This window comes from Podospora bellae-mahoneyi, chromosome 6, assembly GCF_035222275.1.
Source record: "Podospora bellae-mahoneyi strain CBS 112042 chromosome 6, whole genome shotgun sequence".
NCBI classification, from domain to species: Eukaryota; Fungi; Ascomycota; class Sordariomycetes; order Sordariales; family Podosporaceae; genus Podospora; species Podospora bellae-mahoneyi.
Window position 1 is genome coordinate 3,857,551 of NC_085885.1, and position 16,529 is coordinate 3,874,079.

The 16,529-nt window shown below is 53.7% G+C and overlaps 7 protein-coding genes and 1 non-coding gene across 8 annotated transcripts; 5 read left to right on the forward strand and 3 right to left on the reverse strand.

The window, feature by feature from the left end:
- Positions 1–434: 434 nt before the first annotated feature.
- On the reverse strand, positions 435–3,405 carry QC761_610710 (uncharacterized protein). The gene is given in 8 exon segments (XM_062881479.1): positions 435–2,022; positions 2,098–2,326; positions 2,415–2,511; positions 2,760–2,854; positions 2,915–2,980; positions 3,054–3,162; positions 3,215–3,293; positions 3,304–3,405. The coding sequence occupies 7 exon segments, from the start codon at positions 3,224–3,226 to the stop codon at positions 1,920–1,922; spliced, it is 711 nt and encodes a 236-aa protein (XP_062730220.1). The 5' UTR covers positions 3,227–3,293; positions 3,304–3,405; the 3' UTR covers positions 435–1,919.
- Positions 1,627–1,827, forward strand: QC761_610700 (uncharacterized protein; the record flags this gene model as incomplete). Its single annotated transcript, XM_062881478.1, has 1 exon — positions 1,627–1,827. One exon carries the CDS (start codon positions 1,627–1,629, stop codon positions 1,825–1,827), a length of 201 nt encoding a protein of 66 aa, XP_062730221.1.
- On the forward strand, positions 3,021–4,721 carry MRPS16 (37S ribosomal protein S16, mitochondrial). Its single transcript, XM_062881480.1, has 4 exons — positions 3,021–3,342; positions 3,434–3,776; positions 3,833–4,013; positions 4,085–4,721. The coding sequence occupies exons 1-4, from the start codon at positions 3,225–3,227 to the stop codon at positions 4,169–4,171; spliced, it is 729 nt and encodes a 242-aa protein (XP_062730222.1). The 5' UTR covers positions 3,021–3,224; the 3' UTR covers positions 4,172–4,721.
- A 140-nt stretch (positions 4,722–4,861) lies between these two features.
- On the forward strand, positions 4,862–4,954 carry QC761_0100280. Its single transcript has one exon. It is a non-coding gene; the product is annotated as a tRNA-Arg (tRNA).
- A 144-nt stretch (positions 4,955–5,098) lies between these two features.
- On the reverse strand, positions 5,099–8,872 carry QC761_610730 (uncharacterized protein). Its single transcript, XM_062881481.1, has 3 exons — positions 7,076–8,872; positions 6,351–7,014; positions 5,099–6,296 (listed from the first exon to the last, which is right to left on the reverse strand). Exons 1-3 carry the CDS (start codon positions 7,135–7,137, stop codon positions 5,436–5,438), a joined length of 1,587 nt encoding a protein of 528 aa, XP_062730223.1. The 5' UTR covers positions 7,138–8,872; the 3' UTR covers positions 5,099–5,435.
- On the forward strand, positions 7,461–9,609 carry QC761_610740 (uncharacterized protein). The gene is made up of 2 exons (XM_062881482.1): positions 7,461–8,113; positions 8,181–9,609. Exons 1-2 carry the CDS (start codon positions 7,906–7,908, stop codon positions 8,603–8,605), a joined length of 633 nt encoding a protein of 210 aa, XP_062730224.1. The 5' UTR covers positions 7,461–7,905; the 3' UTR covers positions 8,606–9,609.
- A 2,034-nt stretch (positions 9,610–11,643) lies between these two features.
- On the forward strand, positions 11,644–12,654 carry SHO1 (Transmembrane osmosensor; the record flags this gene model as incomplete). Its single annotated transcript, XM_062881483.1, has 2 exons — positions 11,644–11,781; positions 11,839–12,654. 2 exons carry the CDS (start codon positions 11,644–11,646, stop codon positions 12,652–12,654), a joined length of 954 nt encoding a protein of 317 aa, XP_062730225.1.
- A 1,842-nt stretch (positions 12,655–14,496) lies between these two features.
- On the reverse strand, positions 14,497–15,063 carry SPC19 (DASH complex subunit spc19; the record flags this gene model as incomplete). Its single annotated transcript, XM_062881484.1, has 1 exon — positions 14,497–15,063. The coding sequence occupies one exon, from the start codon at positions 15,061–15,063 to the stop codon at positions 14,497–14,499; it is 567 nt and encodes a 188-aa protein (XP_062730226.1).
- Positions 15,064–16,529: the final 1,466 nt, after the last annotated feature.

Sequence of the window (16,529 nt, forward strand, 5' to 3'; positions counted from 1 at the left end):
GTGGGGTTCAACATCCCACCTCCACCGCATGCCTCAATCAGCTGGGGATATTGGCTCGTTGGACGGCTGGAGAGACATGTGCACCTATCTCAAACTCTGGCAATACATTGATGAATGTTGGAAGCTGCCTTGCCAGTCCAAAATACTGTAAGTGTCCCGTCATGATAAAAAGCAGACAATCACTTTGGAAGGGGAGAAGACATCACTAACCGCCCGAGTCTCAACCAACAAAGACTTTCCAACCCCAAACCCGACTCCACCTGCCCAACCCAAGAACCGAAGAGCTGGAGGCTGGTCTCGGTCAAAACCCTCCGGCAAGACCCAACGGTTTGTGCCGGGTTCCCAGCCCAAACTGTTCCTCAGGAAGCATGCTTTCTTGGTGTTGCCTTACGGTGGGCAGCACATGCTGACATATACGGGCACTACTGTGTAGGTGTCAAGAGTCTCAATTGTCAGTTGAGCCAAGAACGAGCTTAATAGCTGCCCGCAGCCCTCGTACGGTATGGTCCCTTCTAGAACTCGGTCTTTCTCACGTGCGGTGAGGGGCAAGAGGGAAGAAGCTTCCACGTTTGTTCCACCATGGATGAGGCTGTTGACAGAATACCGAGCGATCGGTAGAAAGCACGGAAACACCTGCATCCGGATGAAGATGGAAAGGGCTTTACAAGTATAAAAGCAGTGGGAACGTCCGCTGGTGGGGCTTGAGAAAGAGGGTCTCCTTCCCAGGGCTGCGCATGGCTTGTAAGCGCCGCCTGCCGCAGCCCCACATTTTCCGGAGCAATCTGTCCGGGCCTGTACGAAGGAGATGCTTGAAGACAGGTCCAGGTGGTGCAGCAGAAAAAAAAAGACTTGCGGATTACGGATGCACCGAATATATTCCGCCGTGCACTGGAAAATGACGGATTTGTCTTGCCGGGTGTGTGGCCCACAGTCTTCTTTCCCCTTTCAGGACCCTTTCGACGTGTCACCATGCTATGCCTTTGCCACAGCACGCCAGCCAGGTCCAAAGTCGAAGCCGTCGCCCCCAGACACTGACCCGTCCCCTACGCTGCACCTTTCGTCTGCAGTGGGTGAGGTGGCGAGAACCAGCTGTCCGTCACTGCCTGTAGCTGGTCGGGAGCCCTGGCCGCAGTGAAGCCCAGTGCCAAGCCCATGGTTCCGTTGAGCTCTCAGGAGGTACCTATTGCTCCCTCCACCCCTGCCCGCTCGCTATCCCCCAATAAGCTTACATACGACGCCAAACCACATACCAAAAGACGGAAGCCTCGAGAGGAGACAAGAACGAAATTCCCGGGTTTTCTTCAGGCTCCCCTAACCCGGGGCAGCCAGAGCCGATCATCTTTAGTCGCCGCCAAACCATTCCCTATATCATGAGCCACACCAAGACAACCACACCACAGACGAGAAAAGCAACACGAATTCATCGGCAACAGGGCATCTACACGGGCATAGTCATCATCAACAGAATCCCATGAGTACTCTTGCTCTTCCTACACACACCCTCGAGCTTCACCACCAGCATCACCAGCATCCGAACAGATCCGCCGTCCCTCCCCACCACCTCTTTGCTGTGCTGTCATCTCTTCCAGGCCGTGAGGTACTAGCCCACTGAGCCCGCCTTCATTAATGTGCACTGAGCACACGACCGGTAACTGCCCAGCCTGCGGGAAGGATTACCTGGTCTTCGTCGAGTTTTGCAAAGACTACCACCCACCGTTGGTGACTTGTCCCAACGGCACCACCATCGTTCGTGTTGAAATGGAAGAGGGTGGCTGTCCGAGTCCTGTCTGCCCCAACAGTCGGAACGGAGGTTGTGCCGTCATGTAGCAGCAGCAGAAACAAGAACAACAAGAACAACAACAACAACAACAGAGACGGAAACCACACCAAGACGCCTGTTTCGACCCTCCCGAACCACGTTAGAGCTTTTGACCGCTGGGTCCAACCTCGACAACTTGATCGAGCCCTTCGTACTCGGGAACGTCAAAGTCATATTTTGCTGCGATTGCGGGTGTGACGAAGCTTTTGTGGGGGGGGGGGGGGAAGAGTCAGTTGGGTCCAGAAGACAAGCAGGATGGGGCGGTTTTGGGTACGCACCGTCCTCCAATGAAGTGACGGCCCTTGAAGTGTTTGACAAGGGGCTTTGGAGCTGTCAAGCTGATCAGGAAGTTAGGGTGAAAATTACTACCGACACCACTTTTGGGCGGGCCCTCCTCGATATCCCACGATGAGGGGGTATCCACGGAGGTCACGGGGACCTGGGTCTCTGCCATTGCGTTGATGACGGCTGGGAACGGCTCTCGAACTTCTCCAGAGAAACTGAAACCTACACCACCCGACATTGAATCATCATGAGCCATGAGGTGGGAGAGAGGAGAGGAGAGGGGTGACAGAAAATAGGTGGAAAAACGAACCAAAAATAGCATCGACAACGTGATCAGCCGAGCTCAACGCCTTGGGGAAATCGTCGACGAAGGGAACATCCAGGTCTTCCAACTGTTTGGCGAGGCGCTAGATACACGAATAAGCGATCTGCCACGAGAGAAGGTGGCCAGCAGGGCTGGAGAAGGGATCGACCAGGCAAGCAGTGTAATAATATCCGCCCGCTGCTGTCTAGGTCAACCAAGGGAGGGGAATGTTTTAGTCTGACTTGGACGTGAAGCGCGCATTGCATGTACCTTCGCTGTAGGTATAGAAGAAGTATTGGGCAAATGAACAACAAAGCGATATTGCCATACAAGAAGAAGAACATGACTTACCTGGTAAAGCTCGTTTTTGCTGCGTTTGGGGTAGTAAATGGTTGGTTGATAACCGTAATGGCGCAGATGTCGGGCTGCCACAAGACCGTCACCCCCTGAGCAACGGGTGAGCACAGGCCACCCAGGCTGAAAGTCAATAAAGGGGTCTCAGTCACCATTGTTGCCAGGGCCGACAGCGACCAGAACCCTGCGGCCTTTGTTGATGGGATGGACGCGGTACACTTGGTTTATTGTCAACACAGGCCCGCCGGGTTCGAGAACTGACGACGGGATCAGGGCCAGAATTTAACTCACCAACCTGGGATACAGACAGTCCTGCGAGCTCCATGAGCTGGTCGATGGAGAAGGCACCTGTGCTCATCAGCTCCCTGTCCAGGGCGGCTGCAGCCTTTGCACCGAGTGTCTACCAGTGACTGTCAGCTGCCATTCATTCACCATCAAGCAAAACAGCGTACCTTGAATACCATGGTCGAGTTCAAGGCGTGGGGCGACCTCTTGCTGTGTATAATCGAAGACCGAGTGGAGAGAGAGCAGTGGGAGGGGCAGGAAAATCCGGGGGGAGAAACAAAAAGAAGCAAGACAGGTGATTATATGGTCAATTAGCTCCAAACTCGGAACAAATGACACGAAAGTCCACCAAGCTTTACTGACATCACCCAATGTCTTGATGTAAGGTAAACCACCCAGAAGAGCTCATGTTACAGCCGGAGGGTGGGGCAATGCATGCGCCCACACACCACCTCAGCACCTGCACCCATTTGGCGCACGGACCCCAAGACTGCCCAGCCAGAATTTTTGGAGCTTTCTCCGGTTCCACTCACTTGAGCGAGAGAGCGCATTCCGCCAGAGAGGCCATCACCAAAACCTTACGACGATCGCAGCAACCACCGACTCCGTACTCCGTGCCCCGGATCGCACCCGCCCAGCTCAACCCCGTAACATGGTCGTCAAAATCCGTCTCGCCCGCTTCGGGCGCACCAACTCGCCCTTTTACAACATTGTGGTAGCCCATGCCAGGTGCCTCTCCCCGAGCTTTCGAAATGAAATTATGATGCTGACGGACAACAAACCAGGACGGCCCGCAACTCCCGGCCCCTCGAGGTGATTGGCACCTACGACCCCATCCCCAAGAAGGACACCTATGACGAGTCAGGGAGGCTGCACAAGGACATAAAGCTCGACATATCGAGGGCGCAATACTGGATTGGTGTGGGGGCACAGCCGACAGAGACAGCGACCAGATTGTTGAGCATGGTGAGAAGATAAACTCGGGATCGAGATGCGAGAGGGTGGTTTGTGGCTGACCAAGTTTTCGACACGACCAGGTGGGAATCGTGGACCCTAAATACCAGAAGACGCCACCAAGGAAGTCGACACCAAAAAAGGAAAAGGCGGCCCCGGCGGAGGCATGAGTTATGGGAGGGTTTCCATGGGAATAGGAAGAGCGGCAAAAGATGGGGATGGGACGGGCGTGTATTCTAAAGGGGGGATGCGTACTGATACCGCACACAACCCCTTGGCATATTTCTAACAGGCGTTTTTGGGTCGACACTGTCTGGATTGTACGATACGGTAGGGGAATGGAAGCTCTATCACTATTGTTGGGGAATTGTGGGAAATCTTGCATCTCGAATGATGAAGTGGAGGGCTTGGGGGTTTTTCACGCCAACGAGTTCCCAACCACGGCCAAGAACGTGTGACCTCCAAAAACCCAAGACGATTCAAAGTAAGCAATTGTTGAGGGACCATAGCCAGCTGTCTGCCACATACAAACCATAATCCTTGCCTGTCCATGATGGCGACCAACAGCATCTACCTTAGCTTGTCTAGGTAGGTACTCAAATTTGACCGAGCTCAGAGGTCAAGCTGAGCCATAAGACATGACTGACACGTTTACTTCAAGCACTTGTATGAATGTCACGTCCATCTCAGGACTACACATTCTCTTTTCTAGTATCATAGCCCAACCCCCATGCAAGCCGAGATCCCATAATGCGAAAACCCTATCATGCAGACTGTCTCCACGCACCCACACTCCACTCCACACCAAACCAAGCATGTCTTATACCCCAAAGCCCACAATATTTCCATCAAGCAAACAAGGTCCGCTGGCGTAATGGCAGCGCGTCTGACTACGATCTTCACAAGAGATTCAAGTAATCAGGAGGTTCCAGGTTCGACCCCTGGGCGGATCGTTTTTGTCCTCGCAAACATCGAGGCTCTTCTTTTGCCTTTTGTTCATCACTCCCATCTTCCCATCAGCAACATTCCTGCTTGGTGCCGCAGTAAAGACTGCTATGTCACAACCTCCAGGAGAAACTCTTCACAAGACCGAGCCATATTGGAGAGGAAATATATTATCTCTTTTTATTCATCTTTTGGTATCCCTATCCAAAAAAAAAAAAAGGCAATGCATCCCGGCCGGTCTCCCTGTTCAACAGTCCCAGAAACGCCCATGATGTGAAATGTAGACGACTCCCCCTTCCCACCGAAAACAAAAACCAACAGACATCACCCAGCCGCTTCCCATACGCTCCGCTTTGCTCCGGTTGACTCCCTCGTTTCCCGAAAAAACTATCGTGTTGACGCATGACATGTACCTGTACTGTGATCCCCCTTGCTCTTTTGTAACTTTCTCTACTATAACCGGTCTATAGTGGGCCCATCCAAAAGAGATTAATGATGGGCGCTGAAGAGTGCATTCATCGCCAGGCAAACAACCATGACGCAGGCACCGTAAATCGAAAGACCCAGAGCCATCTTGCGAATCAGCCCCGTCTCCAAGTGCTCCAAATCCCACCTCCACTTCTTGGATCTCCTCCTGCCACCGCGTCCGCTGATCACGCTCCCCAAACTGGCAACACTGTCCAACAAACCAGATCCAGTGACCGCAGCACTCTCTTCGTCGTCGTCGTTGTCATCGGCAGAATACTCGGCATCGTCGTCCTCCTTGGTCAAACGCTGGTGAAAGATACTATCCGGATCGCTAATCTTGTAATAAAATAACCCCGGCAGGATGAACGAGATGGCCGTCGAGCCTGTGCTACCGACATAGGCCAACACAGTGTCCAGCGTCTCGACGCTGAGCGCGGTGAAATAGCTAAGCACCAGAATGATGCTGGTAATGAGGGCAAAGCGAAGCTCCGACATGGCAACCACAGGCGCCCCGTGGCTATCCAGGGCGCCACCGCCGGCAGCTCCTGAGGGAAGAAGGGGCTGGCTTCCGGTTCCGCCGCCCAATGGACGCGAACTTCCGGGACGCCAGCGCAGTACCGCGTCGATCGAGGCACGGCACGGGTGGATTTGGAGAGGAATGCTGAAGGTGACGAGAATGACAATAGCGGCCTTGGCGATGGTGGAAGCAATCGAGGGCGGGTACATGCTGACGATGTTGCCCTTGACCTCGTTGCCAAAGGTAAGGTAGCCGGTAATGGCGACCAGGACGTAGATGGAGGCAGCAGATCCGATGCTGGATCCAATGACGCCAACGATACTGGCGGGGGAATTGTCCTTGATCTCGTTCACGATAGAAAACATCTAGACAGCGTTAGACATGAAGTCGGGTAGCCGCATTCTAGTGGGAAAACATACATTCTGGTGACAAGTGTAGGCAAAGATCATGACTGGTAGGCTCCTCAATGCAGCTGTTGGGCCCTCCCAGGTGACCCAACGAATGTCCCGATTGTTTGGTACCTCATCAGCGCCAAAGTGGTACACGACCAAAATGACCAAGTACCCAATCGAAAGCAAGGCAACAATGCTGGTGTACTTGAGCGAGTCTAGCTTTTTGGGGAAGCTGAGCGGTATGATAAAAACCAAGAAAAAGACAGTTATCCAGAACTTCCGGTCCGCGAGGAAGGGCAGCCCACTGTCGACACTCCCAAAGGCCTCGGCAACGCCGGGCATCAGGTCTCCGATGATGATCATGTACGAAACACCAACTCCAAAGCACTTAATGGCGATGGCGGCATCAAACACCACGGCGGCGTTGGGATACGTGATCTGCGAGAGCGCAAAGAAGGACGAAGTTCCCCGATCGAGGTAACGTGCGCATCGTGACTGGAGGTACAAGCCAAACGCCGATGTCAAGCCGCACCACACAATTAACAGCGCTCCCCATAGTACACCAAAATGCGACATGGCGCCGGGCATGGCGAGTGTTCCGGCGCCCACAATGGTGTTCAGCAGGTTGATATTGCTGCTCATCATCGAGGCGTTGCCTCCACCCAACTTGGGACTCCGTGTACGGCGATGTCTAGGACCGGAGAGTCAGCAATTCCCGATCCACAACCCGAGGAAGCTTGCGATATACTTACTGCGTCATGGCAGCGGTTGAACCTCCAGGAACAAAACTATCCACTGTAGAATACCCAGTCATCGCAGGACAACTTGTATCCGAGTTATCCAGACTTCTCAACAATAATGAACGATCGTATAGATGTAGCAGTGCTGTCGGGGGGGGGGGTTGTGATGGCGGCGGAATGGCAACGGAGCTACGCTCGATTTTGCGGCCGTCGTCTTTCAATGGTTATCAGGGTCTTCGAAACCAGGCAGCCATCGCGGGAATCCCTTTGTTGGCAGTTGACCGCTGGAGTAGGCGTCGTCACGGAGCGTCTCTCGAGGAGTGACCTGAGCGTTCGGTGTGTCGACAAAATATGGGGTAGTAATGATACTCGATTACCTCACGCAGGCGGTCGCTGTTGTATGGTATCGCGGGAGGTTTTACCTCGTCGTCCTTGTCGTCGTATGCGCTGAGGTGAGGTGAGCAAAAGAGGAAGAAGGGGGCCAACAAAAGCCGGGGGCCTGAACAGGAACAGGGTGGTTGTCTCAGAAAGTCGGCCAATTACAATTGCCACAAAATATAAAATTGGGGCTCCACGTCACGCGAGCCGTCAACCCGCTCGCTAACCATCAGCCTTACAATAGCGATAACGGGGACTGACCACCCATCACAAGCCACGCCCGTTGCATTGGTAAATACCACCAAGTAAATACAACCGGTAACCACGCCGTCGTTTGCCCCGTCTTCTCTCCCTTCGCTGGTCAAGAGTCTCCAATTAGCCAACATCGCATCACGCACTGCACCAGGCGGACAACTGTCAATTCTACAGAAACATCACACCTCGGTTCGGCAACCCGCGACGTCATGGACGACACGCTGGACAAGACAACGTTGTCGACGATTGAGCTGCTCGAGGCTCGTCTGTTGCGCATTGAGCACATTCTCTACGGCCCCACGACAGCTTCAACCCAACCACCATCCGAATCAGCATCCACGTCTCTGGCTGAGCTCGAACAACGGTTTTCTCTCCTGCTTCGACACATGCGTGTTTACGCCGAGATCCTCAAGATCTGTATGTTCCTGTCTCCACCATGCACTCCTGTACCCTCTTCTCTTCACAAGGCTTACACGTCGTCTAGACAAATACCAGCCCTCTTTCTTCCAACCACCACCGTCCAATCCCAATGCTCCTTCAGAAAACACACCACCGATCGATCTATCCCCGGAAGCGGTTCGAGCGACTGTGCTATCGTATGCGTCTCAGTTCCCGTCGACAGCGTCAGCCCTGACTGCAGTGACATCCGACACGCCCATCCCCGATGCGAAACTGAGTGCCGAGCTGGCCTCCTTACTGCCCAAGATGAAGGGTATTCAAGCTACACAGATGGCGCAGGAGGCTGAGATCGCTGAGCTGCGGGCAAGGAGCGAACGAGTAGTCAAGGCATGGTATGAAGGGGGCGTTTTGAGGTACGGCCGCTTCGTGGCTGATCATGAGGGGAGATTGGAAAAGGTGGAAAGAGGTCTGCGGAGGATCGAGAAGGAACGGGAGGAACCGCCGCTTTGAACTCGACGACATTATCATCAGGACTGGAACGAAACGGCGATCGATTCCGGCATGACTTTGAAGGGATGGGAAACACCATGGCGATGGGCGCTTGACCCGTTTGGCTATGTCCATGGTTTTCTGGCTAAGTGCTAGGGTATATTTGGCACAATGGACACAAGAATCGCGGGGGGCTAGTAACACCGCGGCCACAAGGCTGGGGTATATGGACATGGCAGCGGACATGGATTGGATGAAGAGAGGCGCCGATGATATCTCACAGCAGCTGTAGTCGGAGCAAGAAGCCTACTTTGGGGAAAAAGATGCTGTGACGGGGCCCTGCTGTGTCACCCGACAAGTCTCAGTTCCCCAGCCGGCATTCGCACTCTCCGTGTTTCAAAGCCGCCATTTCAAGCCGCGATCACGCATTTGCCACGTTACACCTACACCGAATATCAAGCAAGAGAGTGGCATAGACAGCGCCTAAGAGGTAGACGCTTTTGTACTTACTTTTTATACCGTCACGAATTGGACGTCGGTCCGAAAGAGTTCTCCAGGCAGTTTTGCCGGGGTTGTCTTGTGAGACACGCGCCGACGTTCTGGAAGGGCCATGGATATGGAAAAGGCGGCCGGGCAGTATGACCGACTCGCTGACTTGGCCAGCGTGGGGAAGGTCGTGATATCGAAAGCCGGTTGGTTACAATATCGACGTCGGTTGGCACCCTGGGCCGCAGACCGGCAACCCTTCCGGGCCCGGCCATGCAAACTCCATCTGATGTTCAGCCAGGGCACCAAAAACTTCAGCAGGGAGGAGCTGGACGCGGTGTTGGGACCCTCCTGGACTCGTTTGTGCTTGCTGTGCGATTATGCCAATTGCAGCAAGCGGATGGCGGTGTAGGTCGAGACTTGCCATGCGGGTCACTAGTAATTAATCAATGGAAAGAATTGCCTGATCATGACTATCTAGGATTTGATGCTACACTTTGTGCCTGTTGAAAAGCCGGAATCTCCCAGGATTTGCTGATAAATGACCGCCGTTACGACATGACCTTGTATATGAAGAGCAAGGCCCACTCGATCAAATCGGCGCTAACGCAGGAACCGCGAAACGACTCCATTCCAGGGAAGTTCGTGACGTCGATTGATTCGCAACTTCGAGGTAAAGGTCCACGTGGATGGTGGACACAGATAATGGTGAGAAAACCGCTCGACGCCGTGCTGTTGTAACGCACATAGTGCCCCCTCTCCGTCGGAGACATTCGTTTTCACCAGAGCCAACCGCTTCGCCACTTCTCGAAGGTTGTCAACCGTCAACAGTGTCACAACACCACCCGACCTGGTGGACTATGGGCGCAGTTATCAGTCAACCACGAAGGTTTGCCTCTGCATTCTTGAAACCGCCATGTCTGTTTCCCCCTCTGCGTGTCTTGCTAATGGTCTGTCTGAAAAGCCGCTCGTCACCGTCGTGGTGCTCAGGCCGTGCGTTGGTCAGCCAAGAACAAGGGGTTCAGTCAGGGGGGCCGCGCGACACAGCCTGATTTAGAAAGCGACCACCACCAGCCTATCAGCTCGCGTCACCCTTCCCATTGTTCTGCAACTACACCTCCCCCATCGGCTCCTTGAGGTGGTCAGAGCGTCTCCTTGAAGATCGATACGGCGTAATGAATTGAATTGTTTTCTAGCGTGCCGGGTCGTGTCCATTGTCTAGTCTTCGACGGGGACGTTGAGGCTAAAATAATTCCAGAAGACGTTTGTTTCCAGCTTTGATGAATCTGAATCAGCGACCACCCGAAGAGGGCATTCGCCCACGATGCAGCTGGTCAATAGGGCGCCGCATTATGGCATCCATAGCTCGGGGCAGAGGTCCATCCCGCTGGCCTTTAGCCTTGCGCGGTCGACTGTCAGCGCGGTGAGTTGGGCTGTTGAGGGTCGGGAATTGAGCTGTCGACCGTTCAAGTTCAGCTGTTAGACTGCCTTTCAGTCTGTAGGTCGACAGCCCTGAGAGAACAGTTCCCCGCAGATGTCGCCAGTGATCACCAAAGGACTGGAAAGGATGGAAGGCCACAAGGCCTGGATAAAATGCTTGGCTCGGCAGGGCACAGCATGGACCACCCCATTTCCGCTGCATCCAGGGCCCATCCCGACCAAGCCGGCCAATCCCCGTCAGGCCTGCACCACACTGCATCCACATCCACTCGCTGGGCTCAGCCAGTGAGAGCAGGCCTCCGAAAAGGGCAGTCTGCAGTGCCCCTTCCCGCCATTGCCCTCCAACGCAACCATCATTTACCTACCGTACCCTTCCCCCTCGTCCCTCTTTTTTCCCGCCCCCTTCTCACCATTTTGACCGACCCCTTCGCTTCTTCACCACCACCCGACGGCCGACCATCGTCACCACCTCACCCTCTGCCCGACCGACTTCCCTCAACAGTCCCTTACGACACACGATCGGAGCACGCCGGCCGGAACTGCGATTGCGACACGACAGGCTACCTACCTGAAGATAGGACAGGACAGGACCAGCTGGACTTAAAGGGGAAAAAAGCGGAGGATTCTGAGACACCGAAGGGTTTTTTCGTTGTTGTTTATTATTCTTTTTTCTTCTCGGCTCTCGACATTCTGTCATGACAATTGGCGGTCCTGCAATTGCGACCACTATTACCTACCTACTAAGGTGCTACGACCCGACCTCCACTATTCCCGGTCCCCGAGCTTTGCTTTAAGTTTCAGCGCGCCGAGACGACGGGCCCCCCAAGCTCGATAGCTACATTACCTGCTACCACCTGAGGAACTAGACGCTTGCATTTACCGAAGCCAAAGGTTTCCCTTGCAGCAATCCCCCTCCCCCGAACTCCCCGACGCCGGGGCTCCCCTTTCTCACGCGACGACGCTTGCGACCTGCGGCTTGTGAATTCCATTCCAACCTAGGCACTGCCCTATCAGGACAGCTGTCTCATGCCCCATCGCGAGTCTTGCGTCAATTGAATCGCCACCGAAGCGCGGTTCGCCCTCCTATCACCCTCGACGTCTTTTAATCGCCAGCCCAAGGCCCGCTCGTCCTTATGCCCAACTACGGCTCACTACACTCGCCATCGCTCAGGAAAATGGAACAGTCCAGAATTCAGTACGGGCGGAAGCGCCTAAGCCTTGGGAATATCATCGGTGACCCATTTGCCTTGGCCACCATCTCCATTGCTTTTGTAGGTACCTGACGCGCTTCCAAGAAACATATCAATTGCTGACTGTGTTCGACATAGCTTGCCTGGATCATTTCCTTCTTCGGTTCCTTGTTTGCCCACATCAATCAGCCACCAAATATCCCCGGAGTCAACAACTCCTTTCCCCTGTATACGTGGTGGGCTGTTGTGTTCTACTTCTTCCTCGTCGTCGGCGTTTTCATCGTTGTCGCTTCGGACAGCGTTCAGACCTACCATGTCGCCATTGTCGGATACCTCGGTTGCGGGCTTGTGCTGTCCACATCAGCAGTCCATGGTTTGATCTACTCCAACATTGGCTCTCGTGAGGCGGCTGCCGCCGGCATGATCCTGCTGGCCATGGTCACCATTGTCTGGATCTTCTACTTTGGTTCGGCCCCGTCGGCAGTGCCACGCGCTTACATTGACTCCTTTGCGCTCGCCAAGGAGTCATCTACCAACCGACAGACGATGAACACCGGTTACGGCATTGGCCGCCCCGAGACATCAACCTCGGTCCAGCCCCCACAGATGTATACAGCTCAGCTTAACGGTCTCGAGAACCCATCGCCTGTAGGAGGCATGCAGTCGTCTGGCATGCGCAACTCTGCTGTCCCCCCGCCTTTCCAGTCAACACTTGGTCAAAAGTCCAACGGCTTGCCAGGAAGCTCCGATGGGGACATTGCTCCTCCCACCGAATACCCATACCGCGCCAAGGCCATCTACAGCTACGAGGCCAATCCCGAGGACGCCAATGAGATTTCATTCCAGAAGCACGAAATTCTCGAAGTCAGCGATGTCAGCGGCAGGTGGTGGCAAGCGAGGAAAGAGAATGGCGACACGGGTATTGCGCCAAGTAACTACCTCATTCTGTTATAGACGACTGTCGATGGAATGAGAGGCCCAGGAGAGCTTGCAATTCATCACAGCACACTACACTACAGCACACAACCCAGCACAGCATGATTGGGAAAACAGTCGGCAATTACCGTGGGCGCGCGCACGTACAACATTGTGGATGATTATTTTTTCTGTTTTTTTTTTTTTTTTTTTTTTTTTTTTGACTTGGTCGTCGGCAAATGACACGACACACTGGCCTTTTTATATACCCAGCAAGAGTTTCGGTGCGGGCGGCGGCGGTGGTTCGACGGTGGTCCGGAGTTTGGCGCAGAAAGGGTGACGCTCGACTGGGAACCGGACAACAAAACCAATGATTCTCTGGGACGGACAGTTGAAACGGGCGGTCAAAATGGGCGCGCCCGCTGATGCTCGAAGATGCTGAGCTCATGGATAGATCACTCTGGCTGCCAGATTGGAGACAGAAAGCATGTCCTTTGACTACGGATGATGCATTGTCTCTTGGTGTTGATATTCAGCGCCTTGGATCTGTTTGGATTAGGGGAAAATCAAGGCGGGCGGAGCAAAGAGGATAGAGGGAGAAAAGAGACAGCATAGGAAGGGGCTCTTTGCGTGGGGAAACACTTTGTCTCCCTCTCTCTTGGACCGGGTTCTGCGTGCCTGACTGCGTGTGTGTGTCTGTGTGCCAAGTGTGGGATTAGGCATTGCCAGCTCTCTTGTCTTTTTTTTTCTAATGATATTTCTGGGCTGGGCGGGACTTGGTATTTGTTCTTGTTAGAACACTTGGTTTTCTTTTTTTTTTCTTTTTCTTTTCTTCGTACCAAAACAGTACCCCCTTGGACGCTAAGCTTTATCTACCACTCTTGAGTCGGACAACCGAACGGCAAAACAAAAGGATGAAGCCTTTTTTAACACCACCTCACTTGCTTCAAAAGCTGGGAGTCTGTCGCTTTTTGTCCTTAATGATGTGGTTGGGTTTTGTGTTTCTCGGATAATTCTATGTCGCGATGCTTGACTGGTTTCGTTCTGTTTCTGTTTCGACGAGTATTCCATGTACGATATTTTGGCTTGGGTTTGACTGGGTATCTTGGGACATTTGGAACGCCGGGTAGTTCAGAGCTTGGTTGTTCCGGAATGGGACGAGGAAGAGCTGGCAAAACGGAACAGGGGTGGAAGATAGGTGGTTAGAAGTCCAGAAGTATATAGGCACGTTTCAAAACATGTCTGCTTGAGCTTGTTTAAGTGATTCTCGACACCAACTGCTCCGCTGTTGAGCATCATCTTCTTACTAATCTAAACCGCAACTGAAGACGGAGCTTCATCATCTCCCTTGGCAATTGATCCACCATCCATGGACTTACAGCCTCTCTAGCTCTGCTTAATAATGCCATGCTTCTCTTGTCCCTGGCCAGACATCGTCCCCCTCGTTCAATATTTGCCGATAATATTGACTGCTCAGCCAAACCAGTCACGGCAGCTAGCCGCCTGGTGTTCCCGCACCGAACTTAAGTCCAGAGAGTTGACTCGTGTACGAGCCCCTCCGTATGAAAACCTCCGAGGCACCACGTTTGTGGCTACCATTGTTCGAGGCGTCTTTCCTACCCGCGCTCCATTATGCTGCTGGTGACCAGGCTCTGAAATATCCTTACAACAGTACCCCAAGTCGATGGCGTGTCCAGAAAGACCGCGAACTGGCATAGCTCTGGATCTCGCTGGCCAACTCGGTAGCAGCATAGTCGACATACTTATGGAAGCCTGTCAAATGCTCTCTCTGTCTCTCAAGACAGAAGATTCGAGAGTCGGGTCCCGTTGGGCAGTCCTTTGCTGCCTTTATTCCTCCCAATCATCAAAAAAAGATGACAATCAATGTCTCTCAAGCCTCTTCCTCAGCTCCCTCTCCTTCTGCTGCACCTCCATTTCCAACCTCTCCACGCTGTACTTGAGCGCTTCCTTCCTCTGCGCCACCACCTTGGCCCTCAGCGCCGCTGACCCATCCAACCTGCCCGATCGTGCTGCCTTCAGCTTCTTCTCCCGCTCTCTCTCCTGCTGACGCCTCTGTCTTTCCTGCTGGGCGGAGCTGGCACCCTCGGAAGTGTAGTGCGACAGCCTCCCGGCGTTTAGCTCGGCTCTGGCTTTGAGCGTTTCTATTCTTCTTGCTTGGCGGTCAATGTTCTTTTCGGCGCGGTCGAGAAGCAGCGAGATGAAGGGCCCGATCTCATCGCGGAGAGAGACTTCCGCGGCGGCCAGGGTGGGCTGGGGGATGAGCTCGTAGTGGCGGACGGTCTTGAGGAGGGATGTTAGGCGGGGAAAGTCGGAGATGCCAGCGTCGAGGGTGGAAACGGAGGATTGAAGGTAGGAGAGTGAGGTTCGGAGTGAGGTAACGCACGAAGCGTAGGAGTGCTGTCGTTGCTGGTAGGATTGGTAGGCCATTTTTTGTTTTGTTTACTTGGCGATGGTGTTGGGGAGAGTTGGGTGTTGTTAAGCAAAGCGTGGTGGGGGGAGCCTTCTTGGCCATGCACAGACCACCACACGCTTGGCTGGTAGCTTTCCTCCAAGTCCACACCTTGAACCGTTCCAGCTGTTTCAACCGTGACAATGGCGCCTTTGTCAGTCGAGTCTACTGCCGTTCACAGCTCAGATGACAGCGCCACAGACAAGCCAGAGGAAGAATGGTTCAGGTAGCCAGCATGATAAATTCTCTGCATGAGCAACGTCCGTTTGGTGGTTGCTGTTCTCTCCCATCATCACCACCACCCTAGCAGTCCTCTGCTTTGATCAGCACAACACCACTTTCCAAGATGGCACACAAAGTCCCGTCACCAGAGAGAGCCGCGAAGCAGGCGATGAACAATAAGAAAGCCGTTGTAGAAATAGTCACTGAGATGGGCCGCCGCAAGTGAGCATCTCAAAAGACGCCAGAAACCGTGGAGAAGGCAGAGGAAGCGAAAAAGGCCAACGCTGCCGTTGTCGCAAAGACAACCCAAAGAATTGCTTCCAACACTGGATGTCGTTTCCTCTCTTCACTTCTACCCTTCGGATTTCCCAAAGACTTCCAAGTCGGAGCAAGCCAAGGACAAGGTAGACGCACCAGCCCCGTCGCAATCCTCACGACGGTCGAAGCTCGAGAGCGAAAAGTTAGCGTTGGCTCAGAAGCTATCCAAAGGGGAGATCACGCCGGCGGAATACGAGAGAGCGATGTGTCTGCTCTGGGACCGGCCCAAGCTGTTTGCGGACAGGGAATGGGCCATCATCGGTTCCGATGGGCCATCTGACGAGAACGAGAACACCGCCGACGACAGCAACCAGCAGAACGGCGGGCGCTGCGTGTTGATGTGATGGTCCCGTCTTCACATGGTTCAATTCTCGGACGTTTTTCATGGGTCCGGGGAGCTGAGCTTGAACTGGAGAAGACGAACGAGTCGGCAACCGGCAACAGCGGGTGGGGGGGAAGCTCGGACTTGGATAGCGCTTCTCTATCTACACACTAGCTCTCGCTACCCCAGACTTGGCACAAACTTGCGAATGGAGTCAAGCATCCCCAGCGACCCAATGCGCTGGGAGGAAGTGCGCTAGCAGGGACTGGCCTCAACCCCGCAGCGTTTGTCAGTTGTTGTTCAGGCCCAGACAGGCATCGAGGACGAACGAGGTGGATTTTTTATCAATCAGCTGGGAAGAGGCGAGAACGGCATTTGATTTTGGCAAGGTGGGAGGGACAGCTTGGACGGCTTGGACTGCTTGGGATTGTCGGAAATCCTCGGTATCATGCCACAGGTTTCTCGACATGTCAGTTCAGAGTTTTTGTCTTTTCTCATCCGGAGTAATTCGTCTAAATCAAATAGATGCCTTATCGCTTCAACAAGATGGCTTGGAAAAGTGTAGGTACATCTGATGTGTGA

Coding starts and splice junctions, on each gene's coding strand:
- MRPS16 (XM_062881480.1), top strand. CDS start 3,225: ATGGTCGAGTTCAAGGCGTGGGGCGACCTCTTGCTGTGTATAATCGAA. Junction 3,777..3,832: donor ATTGTGGTAGCCCATGCCAG/GTGCCTCTCCCC, acceptor ACAACAAACCAG/GACGGCCCGCAACTCCCGGC. Junction 4,014..4,084: donor CGACCAGATTGTTGAGCATG/GTGAGAAGATAA, acceptor CGACACGACCAG/GTGGGAATCGTGGACCCTAA.
- QC761_610710 (XM_062881479.1), bottom strand. Junction 2,981..3,053: donor ACTGTCTGTATCCCAGGTTG/GTGAGTTAAATT, acceptor CAATAAACCAAG/TGTACCGCGTCCATCCCATC. Junction 2,327..2,414: donor CGTTGTCGATGCTATTTTTG/GTTCGTTTTTCC, acceptor CGGGTGGTGTAG/GTTTCAGTTTCTCTGGAGAA.
- QC761_610730 (XM_062881481.1), bottom strand. CDS start 7,137: ATGACTGGGTATTCTACAGTGGATAGTTTTGTTCCTGGAGGTTCAACC. Junction 7,015..7,075: donor TCAACCGCTGCCATGACGCA/GTAAGTATATCG, acceptor CTCCGGTCCTAG/ACATCGCCGTACACGGAGTC. Junction 6,297..6,350: donor CCTACACTTGTCACCAGAAT/GTATGTTTTCCC, acceptor AACGCTGTCTAG/ATGTTTTCTATCGTGAACGA.
- QC761_610740 (XM_062881482.1), top strand. CDS start 7,906: ATGGACGACACGCTGGACAAGACAACGTTGTCGACGATTGAGCTGCTC. Junction 8,114..8,180: donor CGCCGAGATCCTCAAGATCT/GTATGTTCCTGT, acceptor CACGTCGTCTAG/ACAAATACCAGCCCTCTTTC.